Source organism: Oenanthe melanoleuca, chromosome Z, assembly GCF_029582105.1.
Source record: "Oenanthe melanoleuca isolate GR-GAL-2019-014 chromosome Z, OMel1.0, whole genome shotgun sequence".
Lineage (NCBI taxonomy): Eukaryota > Metazoa > Chordata > Aves > Passeriformes > Muscicapidae > Oenanthe > Oenanthe melanoleuca.
The window spans coordinates 7,119,770-7,147,033 of record NC_079362.1 but is presented as its reverse complement, the minus strand read 5'-3'; the positions used below and the strand labels follow the sequence as shown (position 1 = coordinate 7,147,033).

The 27,264-nt window shown below is 37.5% G+C and overlaps 1 protein-coding gene across 8 annotated transcripts in view; it reads left to right on the top strand.

The window, feature by feature from the left end:
* ATG10 (autophagy related 10) overlaps window positions 1-27,264 on the top strand; it is a 62,887-nt gene that overhangs the window by 381 nt on the left and 35,242 nt on the right. For 6 of the 8 annotated variants that reach the window (XM_056513987.1, XM_056513993.1, XM_056513992.1 and 3 more), the window contains exons 2-3: window positions 1,706-1,831; window positions 5,968-6,087. In XM_056513987.1, coding sequence (XP_056369962.1) covers window positions 1,706-1,831; window positions 5,968-6,087 — 246 coding nt within the window. The remainder of the gene's footprint in view (window positions 1-1,705; window positions 1,832-5,967; window positions 6,088-27,264) is intronic. The other 2 variants (XM_056513990.1, XM_056513991.1) reach the window with 1 other exon arrangement.

Sequence of the window (27,264 nt, the reverse complement as noted above, 5' to 3'; positions counted from 1 at the left end):
CCATAAAATAAAGGCCAGGCAGCTGCAGCCCAGCAGGAGGAAGAACCTGTGTGCATGGAGGGGCAGAGCCCTGGAACAGCTGCCCAGGGGGGGCTGGAGTGTCCCTGTGTGCAGCCACCCCAGCCCGGCTGGACACGCTCCTGTGTCCCTGCCTGGGCACGGGGATGGACCAGATCATCTCCACACATCCCTGCCAACCCCACATATCCTGGCATTCCGTGATTGTTCACAGCCGCCGGTTTCCAGAAGCGCACAACTCTGCTTCAACCCTATGAGGGAACCGTGCACTCCTCACGTTTTTCAATGAAGTCACTTAGGGAATTGCAGATACATCTGCACTGTCTGCTTCCTGCTTTCCCCCTTTCCTGGCATCCAAGAGGCACAGAGCAGCAGAGCCTGGGGTTAACTGCTGTTGAGAGTAGTATGTTTCAAGTGCTAATAAATAATTTTTGTTGTGGGCAGATAGGATGATGGTTTGACTGAGGGTCAGATGCTGAAAAATAATGAGCATTGCATGAGGTGCTGTGTCACTTGTATTGTTGAGGAGGGGTGTGATCTGGTTGTAATAGTTACAGGTTATTGTGATAGCCACTGACAGGACAAGGGGAGTGGCTTTAAAAGGAAAGAATAGGTTTAGAGTAGATACTGGGAAGAAATCCTTCCCTGAGAGGGTGGACAGGCCCTGGCACAGGGTGCCCAGAGCAGCTGTGGCTGCCACTGGATCCCTAGCAGTGCCCAAGGCCAGGCTGGACATTGGGGCAGGAGTACCTGGGACAGTGGGAGGTGTCCCTGCCTGTGGAACAAGATGAGTTTTATGTGATTCAGTGATTTGTGTGTGGTGCTGCAGTGCTGCCTGATGTCCACAGACACATTAACCCAGCTCTGTTTATGACACATCCTCATTGAAATGGTCAGGGGGAGATGAGGGGCAGGTAAAAATGACCAGATTCTCTGAGAAAAAAAAAAAAAAATCCTCAAAACCCTGTGAGAAAACCTTTGAGGGTCAGGGAAGGTTTTAAAGCCATATTTTTGGTCCACAGAGAGCTGTACTGCTCTATTAAGAAAATGCATGTTAAAAGTGCAGCTCCAGGCTGCCCAGTACAGGGAAGACATCACTGTACTGGAACCAGTCCAGCAAAGAGCCCCAAAGATGATTAAGGGTATTTGGTGTATGAGGAGAGGCTGTGAGAGCTGGGATGAACCAACCTGGAGAATAGAAAGGTCAGTGGGATCTTCTAAATGTCCATAAATACATGATGGGAGAGAATAAAGAGGAGGGAGCAAGACTTGATTCAGTCAAGACAACACAAGAGCTGACAAGCACCAACTGATAGGCAAATGTTTCCAGTACAAACAGAAGAAAAAATATTCTCTGCTGTGGTAATTGAGCACTGAAACAGGTTCCCTAGAGAGGTTGTGGCATCTCCATCCACAGGGATAGTTAAAACCCAAATGGAGATAATCCTGATCAACCTGCTGACTGGCTGTGAGCAGGAGGAATGGACCAAAGGTCTCTTCCAGCCTCAGCTGTTCTGCAGATCCACGATTCCCTGATGGAATTGAAGAAAAGTCTTTGTTTTATTTAAAGCAATACGTTTTTTTTTCTCCCTATACTTTGTTATTTTACTCTTCAGTTGCTATAAATCAGTGAAAGTTCTTGGTGTTCTTTTTTTGTGCCAGCCCTAACCTTCATTTTGCTCTGCAGGTATCCTGTAGCATGGCAGGTGAAGAAGGCTTCTTTCTGGAGGAGAAGAGATTCAAGCAGTACTGTGAAGACTTTGTTAAACATTCGCAGCAGATAGGAGATGGTTGGGAGTGGAGAACTAGCAAGGTAAAACAACCACAGTGTTGAGTTTTAAAAACTCTGGGTAAACTTCTTGAGCGGTTGACAACCAGCACAAGCTGGAACATCCTTTAACAGCACAGGAATCAAATTTTTTACACAGGTCCAAGGCCATAACAGTGCATAGGTTGACATGAGTGTTTAGGCCAATGTTCTGAATGGGGCTGTGGATCTTTGAATCCTGGCCAATCTATCAAAACCTTTTTTCATCTGTGGGCAGGACCAGGCAATGAATGTGGTGGTGTCACTGTGAAATTCAATCCCTCCTACTCTGGGAAACTGCCTGTGGTTTTATATCCCAGGTTCACTTTTAACCCTTTAGGCTGAAATAGCACACTAGCCTTTGTTCTAGATCCTTGGCTTAGTGTTTTCATTAAAAAACCTGTCAGTGCATGCAGCAACCGGAAGTATCAGCCAGTATTAATGATCAGTTCTCATTATTTGCTGCTGCTTCATAAATTTCAAACCTCTACAATAATAACTACATATTGTTTCTAGGTCATTAATCAAAATTTTAAATAGCACAGGGCTAAGACTAGTCCCAAAGGACCCCATTAAGATCACTTCTTTTATGATGATTTCCCCATTTTTTCAGTTACACTTGAGATCTGTGAATTAATAAATTTTCATCCTATAGCACGTGTAAGATGAGTGTGGGATTTAAATTTTTTTTTAAATACTTCCACTTGTGGAATCCATAGATATCTTAAGGAATTCTGAGCATGTATTGTTCCAATTTGTGTGTTTATCAACCAAACATGTCTTCTGAAATTACACTGACAAATTCTGTTTTCTGTAAGAAAAATACTTCTGCTGTATGTATTTTTTCATTTTCTGAATTCCATATGACTTTTGTTATTTTGCTCTGGTTTTTTTTTTTTTTTTGTTCTGTTTGATAATGTCAAACAAATATATATATATGGGTACACAAATTAGCCAGTGTATGTATTATAGTGTATAAATATATGTTGATACAATATATAAAAATGTATTGTTACAGTATATGAAGATGTATTGATACATGCTGGCTTTCTCCAGCATGTAGGTTTTCATGTTCACTTTTTTGTGCATTCTTTTTATTGTAGAAAATCTGTTGCTCTAAGGTTTTTTTGTTTTTAAGAGTTTAATGGCTTTAGTGGTTTCCCATGCTTTCATGGATTTTTTTGGAGAAAAGTCATGCTTTTTCCACTGTGTGCCATCATTTTTACATATGTCGTTGTACATTAATATTTGTAACCTTTTCGTCACAGACAATCAGAATTTCAGTTAGAAGGAGGACCTTGGACTTAGACTTAAACTTGTTCTGTTCAGGAGTTTTTAAAAGAGTCCAAATATTAGCCAAGAGTTACAATGCACCCTTTCTTACAGAAAACCATTTGAAACTTTAGATTTCAGTCCAAGGCTATATTTGTGAGGATTTATTCAACAAAGAGAGATGCTCTGAGCCTCTACTGGGAATTTAATACATGGGTCAAAGTCTGAACTTTCTGTGAAATAAGAAGCTTTGCTGGAAATAGCAGAATGAGATAGATTTTTGTTCTCATAAAAAAAAAAAAAAAATCTTAGAGGGTTGTTTTCTTTTTTTAATGGGCCAAGTTGGCGACTCTGTGATTTCAATGTGTGATAAAAACCTGGCCATGGAGACCATCCTGTTATACTGTGGAGTCTGGGAAGAAAGCTTTTCCTCAACAAGATGTCTCATTGTCTTTCTGCCTTTTTTTTTTTTTTTTTTTTTTTTTAATCAGTATATGTGTTGTGGATAGTTTGGGGCACTCTTAATTTTGCTGATGTAATGCACTTGGATCTCATTCCTCATTCCTGACTCACGTGAATAGACCCATTGATGGCAGTGAGACCACACAAGTGAACCAGGCTGGTGGAACTGTGTTCCTGTGTTCCTGTGTTTTCTGTGGAGATTAAATTTAGATGATGAAATACTCATTGTTCTCACGACGCTGGCTCTTGGTGCATAAGCTCACATGGCCCAAGCAGAACCCTGTATTTATAGCTGTAAGTGAAATGTTCCAAATGATGTTATTTTTATAATGTGTTTTCTTGGTTTGGGGTTTTTTTTCCTACTGGAAGAAAGCTGTAAAAAAGCGAAGAGCACCTCTCCTGCAGGAGCTGGTGGAGCTGAACTTGGGTGCTGCTGTAGGGATGGATGGTTAAATTTTGCTGTGGAGGTCGAGATTTAACTGAAGCAAACGAGGCCCTGTTTGCTCTCTGCTTTATGTTTGTTTCATATTTAGTGGGGTTAATCCAGGTAGGCATACCAAAAGCTGCATTGGTTCCCTTTGGCTTTTGATACAGCTGCAGTACATTTTTTTGCACATTAGTGAGATCAAGGTTCTGGCTACAGCTTTGATTTATAGGGGTAAAAAAAATGTTCAGAGTACAAAACACTCTGGAGTGCAGCAGGGGGGATGCTCCTCCTTCTTGCCTGCTCTGACACACAGCTACAGAGACTGCTGGCTCCAGGTCTCCCTCCATCCATCCATGTTTTTTGGTGGCACTCTCAGAATGTGAAAGCTGTGAAGTTTGGCTGCAGTCTGTTGGGAGGAAGAACCGGTTCAGGGAGGCAGAGGCTCTGTCCAACCCTGCTGTGCCGTGGGGCGTTTCACCTCTGTGGGTGGCTGCAGCACTTCCTCTGCTGCTCTTACTGGGACAAACCCCTGTGCAGGAATCTTTCCTCCTGCTGGCACTCTTGGGAAGCTCCACGAGTAGACGCTTGGGAGGGTGTTGAGAGTGAAAGAAGTGGATTTTCTGTTGCCAGTTTAGGCTTAGCTTTTATTTCACCATTCTCTGTGTACTGGGTTCCTCCCTGCACAGCCAGGACATGCAGGGAAGGTTGGTGGGTTCATGCTCCTAACGAGATTTATTGAGAAATAAGGCATACAGGAGGAGAAGTGAGCAATTAAATTGCCTACAGTGTTATTCATGCTTAAAAATCAATGGGAAAATAAATGTAGAGAGCGTTATCCTTTTTTTAAATGCTTGAAACTTGTTCAGGACAAAGTAAACAAGTAGCTTATAGTCGACTTTGGAGGTATGTATAATATACAGTGTCTTTGGAAAGAGAGAACTAGTGTGTCAGTATAAAACCTGTGAAAATCAATGGCATAAACTGTGTCAGCAATGACAAATTAACCAAAGAGTTAAATCATAGTTAAATTTGCTGTCTTGTCAAGTAATTTAATGCTATATTAATGAATTTTGTAACGAGACTGTTTTGAACAGAATCCTTTTTCTTCAGATGTTGTGCATATGCTCTCTGTTTGTCTAAAATAAAAAGTAATGAAACAGCTAATAAACCCCCAATTTATTTGTTTCCTTTGAGAAATAAATCCTTGATATGCAACTACTGTTCTTTGTGTCCTGTACATGCTTTCTCCCTTTCAGAGTGTACCTGTTATTAAACATTTTCTCTCCTCTTGCTCCTAATTAGGAAAAATAAAATGAAGGTTTCCTTCAGGAAAGCTCCTAAACCTTTGTTCTGCCACTCTGAGACTGTACAAGGGCACTTAAGAACTGTGGGCCGTGTGGCCTGGGAAGCAGAATGATAAAATGGGAACTGGGAGAAGGCACAGCTTCGTCTGTTTTCTCTTATATTTGACCTCAGAGGTGGTCAAGAGAAGGAAACAAGTTGTGACTCTGCATACATAAATTCTGAAGTGGTTTTGTTTTGTTCTGTTTTCAGAACTTTGTAAAGTCAGAGGGGGAAACAGAGCAAAACCAAACCAGCCTTGCAAGAGTTGGGAAGTTAATCTTGGCATGAATGCAGTGAAATAGGCCAAAGTCATTAATAACTCCTCATCTCTTCATCACTTGGTGCACTGCCTTCCCATTCTTTGGCACTTACCCTGATCCCCAGGATGCAGTTGTCTTATTCCATTAATAGCTGTATTAAACTTTATTTTTGCTGTTCAGGTCTTTGACTTGCCTTCAGCACCAAGAACTAGTGCAAACTATCTGTGAGAAGGTGCTGAGGAGCACTGCAGTCATCAGTGCCTATAAAAAGACTTGGAGCCTGTGCCTAAATACCATGCTCTGTTTATTTTCTAGAACAGTGAAGGCATTTACCCTTTTGGTTACAGAAAATTTCTTTTCTCTTTTTCTGAACACAGGACCTTGGTGATGGTTATCTTAGTAAGACACACTTCCAAGTAAGAAATAGACACATCCCACCAGATCTCAAGGAGAAAAACAATGATAATCCTGAACAAATTTTGTTTGCACGTGTAGAAGTAAGTACAGATTTTTTAACTTACTGTTTATAAAATAAGTAATAAAATTAAAAAACACTGTGCTAGTAAGTCTTTCCATCAATATTTCAGATCTGAATTTGCCAGTGGCTTTTAATTTGTTGTCCTACAGTTATAGGGAAACCAGTTAATACACCTCATTGAGGTGTACAGCTGTATTGGTGATGAAAATTGGGAACAAATAGAAAAGATTCCAGTATCCTTTATGAAGGTGTTCTCACAGGATAATATTTCTTAGCATTTTGATTCACTAACATTAAGGAAACTTTTTTATGTAGTGTGTGTGTTTGTAAAAAGACTAATCATCAAGATTTATTTATTTTAGATATACATGTTACTTAAAAGAATAAAGGAAACTTTGAGGTTAATACTCATTTGAAGTGATATTTATTGAATAAGACTTTTATACTGAGTGGCTACTTTTCTGCTGTGGAACTGAATTATAAACTGAGCAATTTTTTGAAACTGGGTGGGCAATGAGATGTTCCTGAAGGAGAATAAACATCTTTCTTCCAGAAAATTAAAACTGTTCATTAAACTCTGGTTGGACTGATCTGAATAATTATTTGCTTGCTTGAGTCTGCATTAGACCTTCAGATTATTGACTAATCAGGATATAAATGACAGGGATTCCCTCCCTTGTTATGTTGTTACCATAAATAAGAAAATAAATCTTGGATTATAATAGACTGAAAGCAATGAATTCTGTGTGCTACAAGCTGTTGAATAGGTGGATGTGGTACACTTTGCAGTTACCTTTTTCTGCAGTTCCTTTCCTTTTTTCATCAGCACTCTGATTGCTTTTCTTTTCCCCACTGAGCCTCTGGTACATTTAAGACATTTCTGGTCTGAAATGAGTATTCTTTTGGCCTGGTTTCTGAAGGAAATGGCACTTAAAACAATTGTGCTATTAGTCTGTGATACAGTAATTTCTTCTGATTTTTGAGCTCACTCACAGGTTTCAGCTGCATTTTAAAGAAGGATAGATATCCAAGTTATTTAACGAATAACCGAGGCATTTTTCAAGTTTTTCTTTGAATTGTATTCTAGTATTTTGTAAAAAGAAGTGGATATCAATGCTTCAGGGGTTGTTATTTAATTGTCATTAACAACAGTGTTTGTATACTTCAGTCCTGACTTGCATCAACAGATTACTGTTTATATTGAAAATTGCTTTTGATGATTGTGACCTTTTTTTTTTTTGAGTAATGAATCAAGTCTTCATTACAGAGTGCATTTTAAAAGAACAGCTGTAAAAAGCTATTGAGTCCTTCTCCTGGAAAGAAGGTGTCAGTTATAGAAAATGTCATAAAACAGAAAAGACTTCAGAATCTCTAACACACTGAAATGTTAAATACACCAAAATGTTATAATAAATAATGCACTGAAATGAGATTCCAGACCAAGCTTTGTGTTTTATCAAGGTACTGAAGTAAGCAGTCCTTGAGATGTCTTGAAAGATTTCTTTGTTTTGAACCACAGTAGTGTGCAAGCTGGAAGGACCATCTTTGAGATGCAGCCATTGTACTTGTCATGTAGGAGCAGTAAAGCAAGAGAATGGTCTCAGAAAATTATGGAGGTTATAAGACCATAAGAAAAAGAATTAATTTCTTCTCCAAAATATTCAGTGCTTAATAGAGATGATGTCAAATTTACATTCTTCATTGAGCGGAAGGGTAACCAGACTGTTAAAGTTATTTAATCTATCAAATAGGAAAATTAAATTTGCTATGGATATGTAGAGTAAAGCTGTGTGTTTAACAGTAAGAAAGATGAAAATGAAAGATGAAAGGTTACAGTAGTTAGTAGTGCCTAGTAGTTACTTAGGCACAGTAGTTCCTGAGTAAGATGCATGTTCTTTTTCACAGATATTGAGTGCTAGAGACCAATCCCACTCTAATAACAATCTGTTATTTAAATAGGTGTTAGGTTTATGTTTTTTTTTTTTTTTTTTAGTTTTAATATATGTTGTACCCATAAATCACATGGTTATGGAATTACTGCAATCTGTTTGAGTAAGTTATTGAAATACATTCTGATGAAAAGCAAAAGTTGTGGTCTTGGTGGAAATTGGAAAGGTTTCTTCTGGCTATATGCGTTCAGTAATTACCTTTTTCTTTAATTAATAAATTTTATTTTTATGTATTTGGAGTTTAAATAAGCTCTAAATAAGAAATTAAATTTATTTTTAAAAAAACAGCCATTGACAGATAGTTGCATATTTCATAATTTTCAGGTCGCGAATTACTGTTATGATCTTGATTTTTCTATATTGTATCTGTATTATTTATATCTTATTGGAATATTTCCATTTGTTTAATCTGATCTCCTCCAAGGTGTGGTAGATACGATGCATGTGCATGTAATAATATAATTAACCAGGAACAGTAAGAAAGGAAAAAACGGAAATTAAGATCTGAGTAATCAACATTCATTGTTAGGAACAATCAGAGTTGACAAAAATAAAAAAGCCTGTGCTGTGGAATATGCCAGGGAATAAGAGGCCAGAAGATTTTTCCTCCCCTCATTCTGGAAATCCAGTTCAAAGGTTAGAAACAGAACGTTAGTTTTGGCAGACAAGGTGAAAATTTGGATGAATATCAGAAGACAGATTTTTGAAGTTGGGTGAAGCTGTGGGAAAGTTATCCATAGTGAGGATTTAGCTCCTATGTAAGAGATTGAACCCAAGACACATCAGGGAGGAGGTGATGTAGAATAAATCATAAATATATCCTGTTGTAGGGGGTACAGTTAGAATGTTAAAACTGCAGAGAGGCAAAATTATTCTTGTTCTACTCATTTTTAGTCTGTGAAGAGGCACTGAAACCTAATGATATTATAAGGAAAATACACAAATAGCCTGAAGTACCTTTATTTAAATAGAAAATCAATTATCAGTTATCACAGTATTAAAAATATGCTAATCTTATGGGGTCTACTGAAAACCTGACCAATTTACTTGGAGTTTGTTTCACCTCATTGAGTAGCATGGATAGTTAATGTTTCCAACTTTCCATCTCATTGACTGGGGTCTAAATATCAGGAGCCTTCCTGCTGAAGGAGTGGTGAATAACTTTGTCTTCTGATCTTTTCCACAGAGCAGTCTGTATTGTGTGCTGGTTCCTTTTATACAAGTTGTGTTTTCATCTGAAAACCAGGAATAAAATTCTATGTGGGTTTCTTTCTGCTTATTTTAGATATCTGCAGTATAGAGCTTGTCACTTAAATCTTTGTTTCAGCCTGAGGAGGTAAAAAAGCATTTTTGAGTATAAATCAGTTGACCTATTTTAGGTGTCTCCTCTAAGAGGGGATGAGTCTAAAAGTGTGTGTTTTTCCTCAGAGGTGATCAAGGTTAAGCCTGCATGTTGTCATGTGAGCCCCACACAACAAAAGGTGGCTCTGGGCTCCTTAAAGCACTGGGAATTTGTGCTGGTGACTTCAGTTGGCCAGAGATTGCACTTTGATGGTGAAGCTCATACTCAGCTGAGGATTGTGTTTTGTGAAGTAGCAACTTAAAGACAGTTTAAGGAAATTTGTCTTTTTATACTTGGCAGTGTCTCAGTTGTCAAGCTGTTTATCTTAATGAGGTGCCTGGGGATCCTGTCTTAGGCAGACCCTATTTTTCCATTTTTCCATCCTCCTAGAAAAGGGATTGACACTGTTCTTCTGGTACACCATCCTCTGTTTTTTGTGGTTTTAGTTTAACCAAGATGTTTATTTCAGCGTTCTGATTGGCAAACAGAAACAACTAATGACATTGTAACTGATGATAAACTTCAGGCCACACTGGGGGAGGATGCCCTTCTGACCAGTGTGATCAGATTTAGTCCCTTGGATAGGATCTGAAGAGTCACAAACCTTTTAGCATCTCTTCCAAAGAATAAAAATAGCCTGAGATGCAAAGCAAGGGACAGATAGGAACACTGGGGCGCCATTTGAAAATTTTTAAGTTGCCATTTTGTTCTGGTTAAATTTTTATTGAATAAGATGTTGTCTTTCTGAGCTGTTCTGACTTTATGCCAGCTGAGTGTCATCTGTACTTTTCCACAGACAGCATAAATCTTGTGTAACCACCATAAAGCGTTCTGGCTAATTCAACAACAATCTTTAGTATGTATTCTTTCTTGATCCAAATCAAATCTGTCCTCCCAGGACATCTGTCAGGGTCTTTATCAGTGAACATGGGGCTGTGTCTTTTTTCTAGGAAGGACAGAACAGTTACATACATTACTGCATGAATTGTTGATAAGGTGAAAAATACTGTGCAAGATCCAAAGTGAAGGTAGTTCTGCCTCAAAGAGCTTATACTCTAAACAAGTAAAATGGGAAAATCTGGTTTCACTTTATGCATTCTTTTTGTTTGTTATTCAAATAGCCGAAGGGAAGCAATAACTTGGAGTAATAATTCTCAGTGTGTGGTTTGTCTCAGCTCCTCTGGGTATTGCAGAAGAAGTGAGTCAGCATGGAACCATTCCTTGAGCTGGAGCCACTGCCACTTTATAAAGGAGTGGGCAGGTTGGGAGTGCTGAAGGTCTGTTTGTACCTGATATTGCCTTTGGAAAATGAGCACTGAGCCCCAGCAAACATGCTGATGTAGTTATTAATTTGCTGTGTTGTGGACTCCACCTTTGCTGGCAGCTGTTTGTGAGTGTTGGTGAGGATCTGCCTGATGGGGGATGTGGGAATGAGTCTGACATCTTTCTTAAACGTTGTCATTCCACACTTTGCCGTTCAGCTGTGCTTTTAAGTTTGTAGCAAATAGAAAACTACAATTTTTCGCAATTATTATTCATTTTTTCTCCAAACAAATCCAGTACTTTTATGATTAGGAACAGCGCCTTTTTTTCTGTGCAAAAATAAATAAGATGAACACAGTGTAAACATTTGCATAACCACAGTATTTGTTGGATGGTTAAGTGAAAACCCAGCAAAAGTGCTTAAGGAGAAAAATGTAAATACATTTAATAGAATCCAGCATTCACTGCAGGAAATAATGGAAGTACCTTAGTAAAGAGGGAGAAAATCAAGTATTGCATACCTAAAACATCAGTTTGTTGTAAATGCCGGGCTCAAGAGCAGTGAAGTTGCTTGTGTATCAGCACTGTTTTCAAATGCCACATCATAGAAATGAAACCCAAATTGAGACCTGTAAAAAATAGATCAAGAAACCACTTATGCTGAAGAGTTCTAAAGCATATTGCAAAACACAGTGAAGATCCTTGTGATTTTGCTTAAAAATTTATTAATCTGAAAGTGGAATTAGTCTTTATTAAACCACAGGAAAATATTGCAGTGTGGATTTTATTAACTGTTGTCTACTTGGAAAGGCTTGGCAAAATAACGGCATTGTTTAGAATTATCAAGGCTGGAAGGAACTTTGTTGTAGACATTACACCCCTTCCTCAGGCCCTCAGAAAAAGAAGAATGCTTCACACAGAAGCCACCTGAGTCCCAGTCCTGCTTTGGGACTCCTGTGATGGGATACCTGAGTCTTCAAGGCGGAGGTTTAAATGCTTCTGCTCTAAAGTTCTGGAGGCACGGGGAGGTTTTGTCTCCCACACACTGACCTTTGTGCATCATTTTCTGTGTGCCACATTGGAATCCTGGCAAATCTTGTTAGCAGTACTTGCATTTAGTTTCCAATAGCTTTGGTGACATGCTGTTGTCATTGAGGGTGGTGGGACCCTGATCTGAATTCTCTATCTTGCACACATTCTTTGATTGCTGTTCTGTTTTACCCACTAATAACTTCCCACAAATCGTAGGAAATATATCAAAAGCAAGTATATAAACCAATTATGATGCTTTTGGGAGAGCTGAAGGAGCACTTTGTATGACCTTCAAAAGTGATTCATTTTCTGTTTAGATGTTAGCATGGAGTGATTTCAGCTTTTTATCTGCCATCTTGGAATTCAGAGCTGTCACTTAATATTAGCAAATAAATGCTACATCAGACACAGGAAAAGATGCTCTAATTCAGGTTTGGTAACTGAATGTGACAGTTTAGTTGGAGTTACCCTGGTTGAAGGCATGATGTAATTCCAGCAGAATGTCTTTCTTCTGCAGTAAATAAACCTTCATTTCCTGTGGAGCACGCATTAAGGCTGTGGGAAGTGAAGGTGATTTTCCCAGAATCTGAACTTTGAGAGAGCAGTAATGCCAGTGACAAAGCTATTTGTAAGCTCACTATTTTGTCCTGGTGATTCTGTGCTTTAGATACTAAAAAGGGGTTCTGGTTGTTGTTTTGTTTCCATTTAGTAGTTTGTTTTGTTTTTTTTAAGTACATTTTTCTCATAATGTCTGTAAAGGTGTTTTGAAAAATCTGTACAATGCTTTTAGAGCATCTAGACAAGATCAAAATCAGAATAAAGTATTTACACTCTTTTAATTCTTCAAGTTAAATTTTAATTAAATAATTCTAGTTTGCTTTAATGTCGTAAATGTACATTCTGGTGAGGTTTCTTTGTACAGTAAGTCATTATTATGAGGCTGTGAAAAATAGTCTTTAAAAATTGTGCCAAAGTGGATTTGAGCTGTGGTTGTCTTTGCACAGTAAATTGTATTAATTTACCTTAGAACTGTGTGTAATTAGATATACAGCAACAGTATCAGGGATCTGTAGGCCACACGGTCACTCATCTACGTGGACTGTGTGCTTCCCTCTCAGCTTACTGGGTTAATATGATTTTTTACAAGTCTTGGTGACTCTTCCATCAAATGTTTTGATGCTTGGCAAGCCTTGATAGCTGGGCAAAACATCAAGCTTCTGCAGTTTTATCAATGGAAAGGCTTATGAGAAATTAAAATCAGTTTTTCTGTGTTCAATTTAAAAAATATTACTGCTGTGTTCCTAATAGAAGAGACAGTTTTGAAAAAAGATTTTTCCTTAGTTGTATTATTCATCCCCTCTCTCTCTCTCTCTCTCTCGCTCTCTTTTTCTCCTCCAAAAAAAATGTTCAAAATGAGCTGCCATGAGTGGAGGGGGCAGTGAACTGGTGGCCGTATCAGCAGGGCTTATGCTGGCATGTTTGGCCACACTTTGACTTCCTTGTATTTAATATATTGAAACTAATGCATGTTGTAACACAGTAACACCATGACATTTCCTAAGCAGCACTGTGTGCCTCGGGATAACAGGAATGAAGAATTTGGGGGGATCTAAATTACCCAACTTTTATGCATTTTGATATCAAGACATACTTTAGGATGCAGTAGAACACATCACATTGGTCATAGTTGTTCAGAGCTGTTTAATCACTGAGATACACACATTGCAGAAGGATTTTTCTCCAGGCACATGCATTGAGATGTGATGTTAAATATCACGGAAAGATTAATGTTAACATTCTTGTGTTCTTGAAAGCAAATCTCCAGTGTGTTTCTGATAGCCTGACCCTGCCAGGTGTAGATAAATTTTGTAGATAAATACACATTTACAAATACTTAACAACATTAATTCACAAATGAGGGACATGACACTGTAGTGTTTGTCAATACTGTTTTACCACAATAGGAACAAAATCACAATCTGTTCAATTTGTTAGCATTTTACTTTTAATAGTGAACCTCAAAACACTTCATGTTTCCAGCCTCTGCATATATGCCTGCTTTTGTTTCTCTTAAATTAAATTGTACTGGTTCAATGTCATGCTCTAATTTTCTGGGGATGATGATGCTCATCTGTATTGGAACAATGCTTTTATTTTGGCCCAGTGCCTGCGTTTTTAGCAGTGTCATATGATTATCTTTCAGTGTTTGGATTGCTCGCCTGCAGCACACAGGTCGTGCTGGCTCAGAGTGAATATTGCAGATTTAGGGCCTCAGAGTGGCTGCCTGAGAACCAGGCTAAATGGCCAAACTTCCATATGTTGCTGCTTTGTGGAAAATTCATGGTTATTGTCCTTTCAGCTGTGAGGTCCAACTGTGAGTTTTGTTTCCTTCCCAACACCATCTCACTATCATTGTCTCTGAACTCTAAAGATACATGAAAAATGCTTTTCTCCGCTTTGTTACCAAGAATGGTTGTGAATTTTTGCTCTCCCCCCATATGATAAGGTTTTCTTTAGCATAAATATTTTTGTTAGCCTTATTAATTAAGAAGCAGCCACTGCTGTGTTTGTGTTAATATTGTAAATAAAGCAATTTAGCTTTTTTCTTGAGGTCAGAATGTGGTGTTTCTTGAGAACATTATAGACTTACATTGTGTAATCTGTGTGTGATTTTGAGGTCAGGTCCTTTCTAGATATAACTGAAGAGCAGTGAAGTTCACTGAAACTTAGGAACTTGTGGTGCAGCAAAATGTGTTCTAGAGTTACAAATTATTTTTCATGAGTTGTAAAAATATCTTACTTTTCTCCAAATAGACCAACATACAGAAAGGAGACACTGCATTTTTACCTTGTAGGAGTCAAGACTTAATACATATACTTTAAAAACATGCCTATATATGAAGTGCGTATATAACATAAGACTTTTTTTCACTGCACTGGAACTCAATATGATGCTGCCAATGCACAGTGTTCAAATTTGGTACTAATGTGTTTATGAATGCCCCAATTGGTTTCTGTCAGCTTATATGACACAGGTGTTTCCTGAACGAGCAAGACAATAGATCTTCAATACAGTTTTTTTTTCACTTCAATTAGGTTTGTTAATGTTGTGTAATCTTTCTGCCCTGGGATGCCAGGGACTAGTTCAGGCAGCACTTGGGCATGCTCACTGACTTTTTGAATGAGACACTCACTTCTACTGAGTGCAAGATACTGAGAGCACATCCTGAGCACAGGGGACACTAGTGCTTGGGAATGGAAAATACACTTCTTGGCATAAATGGGCGTAACTGGGAGTGTTTCACTTAATGGATGGCTTTCTCAGGATGATCTGTGGTGGTAGCAATGAAAATGAGTTATTTGAGTTGGCTCAAACATCTCTTACCACCATTTTGCTCTGAATTCTGAGGAAGATATAATGTTGTACACTAAATAAGATTTAAGTTTGCTCTTTGAAGAGAAAAACAATGAAGTGTAAGAACTTGTTGTGATCATGAGATAGACATTTTTCTGGGCGAGTGATCAATGAAGTTGTGGAAAGGCAGACGTGTCCAGTATGGGAGGGAGAAAGCTGAGAGACAAAAGACTCGTGCTTTAGGTCATACTTTATAACATAAGCTTTGTGTCCAACTACTGATTTTTGTAATATGATCATTAATGTTTCCATCTGTATTTTGTGTTTCTCCCTGTTTGATAGCTTGCCAATAAAATTTATTTCCCAGACAGCTGAACCTGGCTCGCACACTGACAGGGCACAAAAAAATCCCTCCCCACCTTCAAAGGAAAGCACATTAAAAAGCTTAGAAATCACCCGAAAGCGTTAACGGCTCTGTTGGCTGCTACACGATGGGATGCAGGAATTGCAGTAATGTTCTCTTCCATCTGGTGCCTGCAAACTTGCTGTTTTCGGAGGCATTCACTGCTGTAGCAAACTGTTCACTTATTCATTCTCGTGTAGTTGCCCGTTATTCTTTGGAAAAGACTTGGGTTGAAAGCAGCTCGGTTCTTTGTTGCAGAAGTGCTCAGTGTCAAACATATTACAAGGAGATGTCAGTCCAAATGCAAATACCATCAACTCTCAAAGCCTCCCCGCATGTTGTGTATATTTGGAATGTGCTGTGAAGGTGTAGTCCCAGGAGCGAGGATCTTGACTGACAATACTCAGAGGAAAATCATGCAATATCCGTGCCAAAACGTCTATCTCAGGCTGAAATTTCAGTTTCCGCCTTAAATTTCCTGGCTGGTGTTAGCTAACATTACAGCCTTGGTTTTCCTTCTTTTCTTAGAATCTTGGTGGTTGTTTTCTTTGTTGCATCTGGACTGGTTAATTTTCGGGAGGGTGAGATAACAACTGAGTGGAAGGTGTCACTCTGAGAGGGAGGAACGGTTTAAGGAGCTAAAGCGAATGAAGACACATTTCTTATTGCCAGACCATGAGATAAAGGAGTTCATATATAATTTCTGAGCACAGACCACTTAAAAATATGCAATAACTGAATTAAAATTAAATTTAAATTTATCCAATAATTTGATAATCCCTGAACATCTGTGTTCCTACAGCAATAGTATTTGGTGATGTGTTCATAGCAAGACAGGTTAGCATCACCTGCCATACGTGATCCTATCCCAGAATTTAAATTAGTTTCTTCAGCCCAGTGGTATTAAGCAAGTAGATTAACTTATTAATAGTTTTCCTGAAAGTATTACAGGAATTCCCAGCATTGTGCCCCATTTTGATTGAATGAAATGTAATGAGGTACATTTATGTAAATCTTGCATTGATTTCAGAAATTGTGAGCAGTTTTGGGGGTGCATTGAGATGACCTTGGAAACACTCATCTCAATATATGTAAATTTTCAGGTGCTGTACAATGCTGTCTTTTTCACATTATTTTTCTGGCAGGGTTTGGTGCTCCTGTACTGGTGTGACCATGGTAGTTGTGTGTGGGATCTGGCACTGCTGTATTTCCACGTGCTGCAGGTGCAGTGTCTGAAATACCAGCCACCAGCTCTGCTCTTGAGGACTCAGGGCTTTTAGGATGGAAGCTTAGCTCTCATAGGCAGGTAAGGGGGAGCCACTAGCTGTGCCTGTTTTTGACTCAGTTCCTTTGGAAATGCTCTGGAGATCACTTATGATTCTGTTTGTCACCACAGTGTACTCTTGAGGTTGTTTGCAAGTTTTTTGTGCTTTTTGAGTATGTCTAAATAAAGATCTTACCTGCTTGAGTTCAGGCAGCAGCAGTGCAGATGTGGGTAGATGGTCATGGTGACCTTCAAAACCAGTTATTTCTTCACCAACTAACTTGAAACTTTAGCCCTGAATACAATTTAATGAATCTGAAGTTAGTGTCCAGCTTAAGCAAACTGAATTCCATCTTCCAGCTTCATAAGTCCTTCAATTAGCACTTGTGAAACTTTTGTTTTCCCTCCTGTATACCCAGTGAAATCCATACTTATTTTGGGATTTTGGTAGGGAATACTGATCTTTTTGTAAGGGAGGTGTGTCAGAAGAATTAAATGTTGTTATCTGGGCCATACAATTTCCAGCAGTTGTGGAAGTTGAGGCAGGTGTCTGAGCTGACCTGGGTCTTGGCAACAGTGGGTCCTTTGCCTCTCTTCAGCAGAAGATGCTTGGGAAAATCAGGCCACAAATGGGCACTTCAAGACAGTAGTGCCAGTCCAAATGAGAATCTCTGATTTTAAAAGTGCTGTTCAAGATTTAGAAGCTAAGGCAAAGTTAAGGGTCTTGAGTAGTTGCACAGGTTTGCAAGAAAGAACACAAGAGCTAGAAAAAGCTTCCTATATGAAATCCTGAAGCCAAGTAGGATGCATGGAATATATTTAAACATCTTCTTTGCAGGATTCTTGTCTTTCAGCAGAGTCACAGCATGTGTTCTAATACATATTTAACGTATCTTTAATTAATCCAGTGTTTAAGATGCTGAGGTGTAGTTAAAAATTGAAGAGAATATAGAATCAAAATTTTGATCTCATGGTTTGGTATAAGCTAGAAATATTCAGCAATCAGAAAAAGTATATTACTACTGCTATTATTACTACTGTCCATTTAAATACTATCTATGTAAATGGCAGCCTGTCTCATGGGTTTCTAGTATTAAAAATATTTCTAATTGCTGCCTGTTGTTAGATGCTTAAATTCCATATTCCCCAGGAATATTTAGAAGGATAGAAACATATTTGCTCTTTAACATTAGATATAGTTCTTGTGTAAACCATAACTGCACACATTTTAATTCTGAGAAAAATGTTAAACATTGGAAAGATGAGACTGCAAAAGGTCTGCTACATCATGGTTAGCAAGGTGTAACACTTTCCTTTGGATTGTGTTAGAAAACCTGTTTTGATCTGTTTTTCTGTGATGTGTGATTCAGTCTCTGCCCTTGCCCCTTCTCAGAAATTCTTCTTTCCATGGATGATGCTAACCACATTTGAGCAAAGTGAAGGTTTTTTAAAGATAATTAAGCTCCTGCAAGTTTTATGGAGGTAAGTGGCTGAATGGAGGATAGGCCATGGAAGTTCTCTGCCTGAGGTAACTCACTCTGTGCCAGAAAATCCACACAACAGAAGCCTTTGTAAATGTCCCAGCTGGGGCAAGAGCCCTCTCCTTCCTTGGGCCTAACACTTGATGCAGATCTGAAGGACAGAAAAATCAGCCAGACTAAACATTTCAAACTAATTCCAGGTAATTCTGGGCTTACAGTATTTAGCAAGCAACCTGATAAGCAGTTTCAAAATATTTTGTCATCTGAATTTGAGGCAATACAAAAAAATAAATATGAATTGATTAAAGAACTATTCTTGCAATAAAAAAGAGACTGCTTTTTTGCTCTTGATTTCCCCCCCCCATCTCTTTCCTCAAGTGCCTGTGCTTTGGGAAGACAGAGAGTACATCTGATGGAATGTGAGTAAAGGCACCCTTGTATTCCTGGCACAATATGCAAAGTACATGGATATTAAAACATTGCATTCTTTTGGGGAAGCCCAGCTTAACTGTAGCTGATGCAACATTTGTCCCTGTGAATGGCAGATTTGAATGCCTGGGAGCAGTGAGAATACCTTGGCAAGGTATTTTTTTTCTCCACTGTTAACCAGATTTCTGGTGTTGGACTTTATTTCCTGCACCAGGTTTTTTACCTTATCTACTAACTCTTCTGATTTTCTTTGTCTCTGCATGGAAGGAGCTGCCACAGTAGGGTCTCATTATAGAATTTTATTTGAAACCCTTCTCTAGAAATACCTCTAAAAATAACTAGACTTTAATGCCCTTTTTAAAAAAAAAATCTTTCTGAAAACTGCTGAGATAATAGTGTGACAGAAATCTTGGTAGAAAAGAAGAAATAGAAAAATAACATGAATGGGGTGGTTGGTGATGTTTGCCAGTTAATGTACTTCATTATCTTCAAATGTAATCCCTGTTCTGATACACTTAGTTTTCTGGAAGGTGCTCTCACACCATTTCAATTAGCTGTGACTTTCAGATTTTGTCCATTAGTATTTTAAACTGTTTCTGAGAATTCACGTTTACCTGTTGTTTTTTAAAGGCAGCTGTGGATCACAGATCTTGTTACCATGTGTAAACAGCTGTAGCAGGTGTTCCAGGTCTGAGAATCTTGCTGTGATGAGCTGTTCCCTTACATGTGTGAAGCCCTTCATAAAGGACAGCCCTCCTCAAAGGTGTAAATAATATGTAATTAAAAAGCATAATCAGTTTGCTTTAGTGATTAAAGGACATTTAATGGCCATGCATGAGTGATACAACAAAGTGCTTAAGCAAATCAAATCAGAATCAAGTGCTTCAAAGTTTTTAAAATAATAATTATTAAGAACTGAACACTTGACACTTTGAGCTAAACTTATTAATAATTTGTAGTCAGAGGGAGGGAGTGAATGGATGAATAGAAAGAAGTGTGAAGAGTAGGAGGGAAGTGAGCTGATGCAATACTTTGGTAAGGAAGAGGATGAGCCCATTCTAGTACTTTACAGCCATTTTTTTTTTTTTTGTAGCTTCATAATACCAGAAATGAGATTGCAAATAGTTTAATTTTCAGCAGAAGGAGACCAGAAGGATGGATTTTCTGTTCTTTTTCCTTTTTCTCCCTTTTCTCCTTTTTCTCCTTTTTCCCTGTCCAGTTTTTGAATTGTCTTTTACTTAAATTTTCCCCTACCAGTATAAAAAGACCTAGGTATTAAATTTTTTCTGTAGAGTAGATACAAATGTAGTCAGTTGGTCCTGAAATAAAATATTTGTTCTTAAATAATAAGAAAAACACAGAAAGCTTCTTCAACACTTCTCTCAAAAAATACATTAGGGAAAATACTTGTTGTGGGACTCTAAGTCAGTTTGGGAGGATCTAAACTTTTTAGTTTAAAAGAATATTTGAAGCAAGTTTTGAGTATGTCACTAATTGGATTTGAAGTCAGACTTGTAGAATTATTTTTCCCCACTAGACTACTGCAAGTGGCTTGTTGATAACTATGTCATTATTAAATTTAATTACTGTTCTGATTATTATTTCTAAAAATGGTAAGTCTTTGGTATTTAACAGCTGATGGATTTCTCTCAGCAGTTGTATTTCTTAATGAGCAAAACCTGAAGCTCCTTCAGACTTGGTTTTAGCATGTCGTAGTAAGAATTACAGAACAGCTGACCTGAGAAAAGAAAACAGGCTTGAAAGGATGTATCATTAATTGTTTCTATTTAAAATAAATAGATGGACAACTTGAGTGTTTATGTTTCTTGATTTCCAAAAGGCAAATTTTAATTTCTGGAAGAGATTTAATGGTTTTGACTGAATTGAACTTCACCTTTCTTTTTCAAATGTGTAGGATGGTCTGAGAGGCAGCCATTGTAACAAGATCATTAGGGAAAAAAAACCCCAACATTTAGGAATGTCACAGAAGTATAGCTTAGGCTTTTTAGATTCAAGAATTTTCAGAAGGAGAAACTTCTTTTTATATCTAAAATAATTCTGAAAATATGCTGAGACAAATACCAGATGGTTATTTAACCCTGCATATCGCAATATTAAAGAAACAAGCCCAGGGAAGACATTGCAAACAAAATTACATTTTATTCTGTTCACCAGGGAAGTAGAAATAAATGCCTTTTTCCAGTAAAGAATATTTCCAACAAGGCAGTATGGCTGGTGAGGCTGGGTCTGATGAGTAACTACTGTAGATAGTAGATGCTTCAATCAAGGGGGAAACAATTTTTGAAAGGAGATCATGAAGAAGAAAGTAAGAGATAGCTTCTACCCTAGAGTTTCTGTCAAGTGTCAGAAATATGTTGGGTTTTGGGGTTTTTTCCTATTTCAAAGGGCAAAAAGCTATATATTTGTTGGTGTAGCATCAGTGGTATTCAAATTTTTTTGAGAAATTCTTAAACAAGGTTTTCAATGGCCCACAGGAAGGCAAAGCAGTGTGATAACACCACAAAAATTGACCCTCAGACAAATCTCATATTTTAAGTTGTAATTGCAGGACAGCAAGTTGGAGAGGGCTAATGAAACTTGCTGATGGCAAAATATCTGGAGGCATTATCAATGGAGCAGAAGGTAAGAAATTCCTTTGGAGAGATCCAGAGGAGCTCGAGGACTGGCACAGCAGAACCAGAATGAAATTTAGTGGTGCAAAGTATAAGGTCATGCACTTGGGGAGTACAGGTAAGGTAATGCAGAAGCTTGTGGCTCATTAGTTGGAAATGACTGAGGAGGAGAAATAAATGGATGTTTTAGTTATCATAGGATTACTGTGAACTGCTCATGGGCATGAATGAAATAAAGACAGGTTTAGGTTCCGTCTGTCTGTTGCTCTCTGATGGAATTGGTATTAAACAAGGATGTTGAGGACTTGTCTGTCATGTTGTGTGTTTAATTACAGCTACTCCCACTGAAACAAAAAATAAGGAGAATTAAAATGGAATGGATTTTTTATGTTGATTGGAAAAATCAGATTGGGAAAAGAGAAAAGACCAGAAGAACTCTTCTTTAGTGTTAAAAAGAGAAAGCCTGAAAGGAAATATGATTTATCTCTGTTAATACACAGAGCAAAAAAGGTTTGGAATGCCAGGGAATGAAAAAAAGCTCCTTAAACTGAACTATCATGTTGGTATGAGAATTTACAGTTACAAATTGAACTTGGATAAACATGCACTAGAACCAGAGAAAGAGAAGTGAGATGCTGAAATAGCTTTCCAAAAGGAGCAATAGTATCCTGAAATTAGTTAGTTTGCAGATAAAACTATATAAATCTAGAAAAAGGCATTCTATGATGTTTGATATCTGAACTTCATCACCAGGAGGTCCCTTAGCCTCCAGTTTCACAGAACATTGTTCTGTGAAATCAGAAAAAATCTGTGGCTGTGGTGCAAGACGCACATTTAGAGTTAAATTTTATTAACTGCCTTTGTTTATATGTAAGATCAGATTCTGCAAGGCTTGGAGAGCAAGGAAATCAAAGCAGAGATTGCACAAGAATGAATATTTTCCCTGTGTGAAACAGAACCCTCATCTTTACATAGCTCTGTGAGAGGGATTTTCACTTTTGGCCTAGATAAGGGGTCCTGGAAGCCTGGGATCTGATTTTGAGAGTGTGTGATCCTCAAAATCCCTCAGATTCTATTCTTTTAAAAAGCTGGCTCCCAAGTTCTGTTTTCATTTGGAGTTCAGCTAGGAGTTTCTTCTTTTATGTGCTGACGGATTAAAGAAAGAGAATGCTGCAAGGTTAGTCATTTATTTCACCTTTATAGCCCAGCTTTGTCTTGAAGCAGAGAAACACTCCAGTCTTTAAAAATGCCATTTTTAATCACACACACTTTTAGATTATCCATAGCTTTAGATTTTTACCTCTTTTTTTGTAATCTTGTTTCCAGTTTTGTTATTATTGTAACAAATTTTATATATATATATAGTATTTTCATTTATTAATTTCTTTGTATTATATTACATGTATATCTACACACATATATGTGTATATATATATGTGTATGTATATGTATAAATATATATATATATATATATGTATATATATGTGTGTATGTTTATGTATATATGTATGTATATATATATAATATATATGGTATTTTCCTTTCCTGGCTGGAATTTGTTTTCATTTGTCAGTTGCTTGGTGTTGAAAAGGAGCAGAACTGACAGCCAATCTTCTCCAAGGAGGATGTGTAACAGGAAAGCAACAGGGATATAGAACTTGAGATAAGTTTGGGGTTTTCTGGAGCTCTTGCAGGACTCCTGCCAGCTGAAGGGGTCCATGAGCACCTGGAGTCTCTCAGGTGGTAGGAAAACACCCTGGCAGCATCTCTACAGAGTGCCTTAGTTGAGGTTTATACTGAAAGAAAAAAAGAAGCTAACCCTGATGACAGAATTATAATTTTCCTGATAAAATCTAATATTAATATGCTCTTTTTAAGTCAATTTTGTCTGAGTGACTCAGACAGTTCCCAGTTGTGATTGGCAGTCAATAGCAGTGATATGAACACTGTATTGTTTCCTCATGGAAATGACAGGGCTCAGAGCAGACAGTGTAATTGTTTGCTTTTCTGCACAGGTACAGATGTGATTGCACTGCTTTTATTCAAAGGAATGAGTTCATGGGACTAAAAAAGTTGTGTAAAGTATCAGACAAAGACTTGTGTGGAGGGAAATGTAAATATAAAATAGAACGGGCATTAAGTAAGTCATGCTAAACATTGGCAACTCAACAAATTCTAACCTTATACCTTAAAACCAAATTGAAATCTGTAACAACTTCTTTTGACTTCCTAACATGGCATATGCTTTTCCTTAAGGCTTATCCCCATAAGAATTCAAGATCTCTATTTTTTTTCTATTTTAGGTTAGTAAAGTTATGTATTTCTATTTAGCATCTGATTTTTCCCTTTGCCCATTCCAAATTTAGCTTGGTTCTATGTCTATTACTTAATATCTGCAGTATCAACAATTCCTTTAATGCCTGTGTGGTTAAGAGATAAACAACAAAAAAAAAAATTAGTTATTTTGAGAGCACCTAATATTAAAGGGATGAAAGACACAGAAGTTCTGTTGAACCATGGCAAAATGGAGCAAAGCAAATACATCATAGTCAGTTTTGGAAAGCTGATGCCAGCCCTGTGTTACACACTCATCATCCTTCATAATTTTAAGGAAATATATGTATTTTTAGGTATTGTTATAAAATCCTTGTTTAATTTTCTTTCCTGTGTTTGTCTTTCTTCCAAAGACTATATAAAGAATTGGTATTTTCTTCTACAGAGGAAAATGTGGAAGAAGATTATGTTCAGATGAGTTCTAAGTATGCTTTTGGCACCTATTTCTGTGATTAATGCTTTTTTGAATAGAAGACAAAATTTTCAAAAGTGTTAACCCTCCTAGTGTTTGTATTATATTTTCAAGTTAAAGACACAAACACATCTTGCATTTACTGTTCCTTCTCTGGCATCTTGGGTTTACAGAGGAAGTTTTTTACTAGCATGGTAATATTATTAATTCTACATACACAGTTGTAACGTTTTCCTGGGTTATATCTGGTGAAAGTCTTGCACCACATGAAGAAACAAATTAATTTTGGTGATTGCAGCTTTGGGTATTATTGCATTCTGTTCCTCAAGGCTGCTGAAAATGGAATTCTTGCTGAATTTGGAAATATGTCTAATATGTCTAATAGCTCACAGAACTATTTGGCAGTAACTTTGTTTTTAAACAGGTGTTTAGTACAGGGAGTTTTATACTTCAAAAAGTCATTTGTTTGATTGTTTCAAAGCACAGTTTTTACAGTTGGTAAAGCTGTGAAGGTGTTCCAAAGTTGAGACATGATAATGTTGTCCTGTAATTGCAGGTTCTCCTCACTTGTGGTGAAACATCGAGCATGGTTTTCACCATTTTCAACTGTAAAATTAAACAGTTACTAAAAGGACTTTTAAAATACATAGGTATTTTACCACTGAATGATTACAGCCCAGTAATATTTGATCTTAATTTTGGAATGTTTGGATTTGGAAACAAAGATATCTAAAATATAAAAATATGTGTTGATTACTTTACTGCCATCACTTGTTTTAAAGGTTGCTAATGTTCATAAACAGAACCAGTTTTGGAGTTATTTTAATGAAAGAGAGAGCTGTCACTAATTGGGGTGTTTTTTTTTTTTTTTTTGTCATATTTGGGTTTTTTTGTGGCTTGTTTTTTTGGGTTTTTTTTTCCCCAAGGTTTGAAAATACTCAGCATTTTGGCAGTACAGATCAGGGTAGCTAAATTATACTCTTTTCTGTTGTGCATTTGAGATGTACCTTTGATCAAAGCTTTTCACTTTGTTTTCACAGAGTAGCTCTTGCTTGTAGGGGGTAGAAGCAAACAGAACAAAGTAACTTTATAAAAGTAATCTTGATACAGAACATTCAGTGAGGTCTGTATTGCCACTTTGCGTTGGAATGTATTTCTTAAAATATTCAATGCAACCATTAAGGCAAGAACTTTACCTTGAATTAATCCTTCACTGCATTGCAGTGTTAACTTTCAATTATTCCTGTGTTAAAACAAGAAAAGGGTCTCTTTAGGACATTACCTTTCCTGTTGTATCTTGGTCTTCTTGGGTTTATTCCTGAAAATTTTGCCCAACTTTTTTAAAGGGTGGAGCTGTAGGATAAGCAAACATGGTGCAGCTTTAAAAAAAGTTATAGCACTAAAGACTGTTTTTGAGGATCAAAAGACCTCAGGATAGAGCTGTTTGATATTTATGTTGCAGATGGTCTTGTAAGTTAGAACAAACTTTATGTCCCATCAGAACTTGTATAATCAGTATTTAGTGTAGTGGTCTGCATTCCTCTTCCATCCTAAAATTGGTTGATAATTAAAACAAGAAAAGTGGGGTTAAATTTCTGTCTAGCTTAATTTTACATGTTTGAATGTACTGAAATGAAATAAATTGATTTTCTTTGACTATGAACAGGCATTATTTTTTCTCTTTTTTCAGAGTTATGATTGCAGTTTTAATGAACATTCAGTTTTTTTTGCTTAGTGCTGTGTGGATACTTAAGTACAGGTGAAGGCATCAAGAGAATTTCTGAGTAGAAGATCCATTTTCTACAAACTCAGATTTTTTTTTTTTAAATTTAGTTTTCTAATTAGACAAATGAAGTAGTTCATCTAGGATCAGATTAATCCTACTGAAAATGTGATGAGGTTTTAAACTTTTCTGAAAGTTTGGGGATTTTTTTTTAGCTAGTTTAATAATCTGCTGCATTGCCCAGCAGAGCTGTATTTTTAAAATCTTTTCCCAGTAATGTCCTAATGCACACTACCACCAGGAGTATCAAACTGAATGTCCGGCCAGTTCAGATTTATATGGCACACTTTAATTCAGAAATTGTGACATTTTCTATTTTAATATTTACCACCTCGGACCAGAAGGTTTTTCCTGTGAAAAGTGCTCGTATTTAACTTCTGTATTGATTAAAGACCAAGACAAATGTTAAGATGCCGGGTTTTTGTCACGGGGTGGGAATGGCAGCTCTTGGTGGAGCCTCAGCATTCCTGGCTCTGTGCTCTGGGTGTAAATCAGGGCTGAGGCAGGGAGGTCTGTGCCTGTGTGGGATCCCTGGTGGCAGCAGGGAATGAGGGGCATTCGTCTTGTGATTTGTTGGCCCTGTCAATGCTCGTGTGGCAGGGGGAGAGCAGAGCTGAGATCAGCTCGTGGGCAGTCTCAGCGTGCCAGTGCTGGTCTTACAAACTCCGTCTCCTGCCACGGTTTCCATCTCCTGCTCTATTGACTGGGCTGCCCAGCTTTGTATCATCAGCAGATTTTGCCAACAAACTCCTGCTTTTGTGCTCAGGTTGTGGAGGAATATTGTGACTAAGATTACTTTACAGTCCAGCTGTAGAGGTGCTTTGTTAGTCGACTGTCTCCTGGTCAATAATTCTCTTTTTAGTTTTTCACATTATTCTCTCGCCTTTTCCACTTTCTTGTGTATCACATTTTGAACATAATCCCCGTCTTCTCCACTTTAAAGAACTGCTTCCCATTTGGCTTGGTATCAAATATTTTACTGCATCCAGCCAGATTGAATCTCCTGCATTTCCTTGTCCACTAATTCAGTTATGTTATCAGGGGAAGATATCAGGTTCCTTTGGCTTGCTCTCTCTTTGACAAACCAATGTTAAGTTTTAATCCAGTTTCTACATAGCTCTCTATGATTAATTACTCTTTCCTTCGAAAATGGTTCTAATCCCTTTTGCCATTTGTAAGTACCACTTGAATTTTGGCAGATCTTTCTTTCTCCTTTAAACTTAGGCTTCAAGAAATGGAGTTTTTATTTGCTTGCCATATCTCTTTTTTGTTCTCTGTAGGGGTTTTTTTTTCATACTCTTGGTATGAATTTGTGAGGCAATTATTCACTCAGATCTGCAGTTTTATATTTTGTTTTCAGTAGTTCAGGGGGTAAATTTTAGAAAGTTTTTGCATCTCTGATTTAAATAAATTTAATCCTCTTCCAAATTCCAGTACTTCCCCATTTAAATTTTTCTGTTTTAACTCATGTTCTCCCTTATTTCTTGAATATTTAAAAAAATCTAAACATAGATTC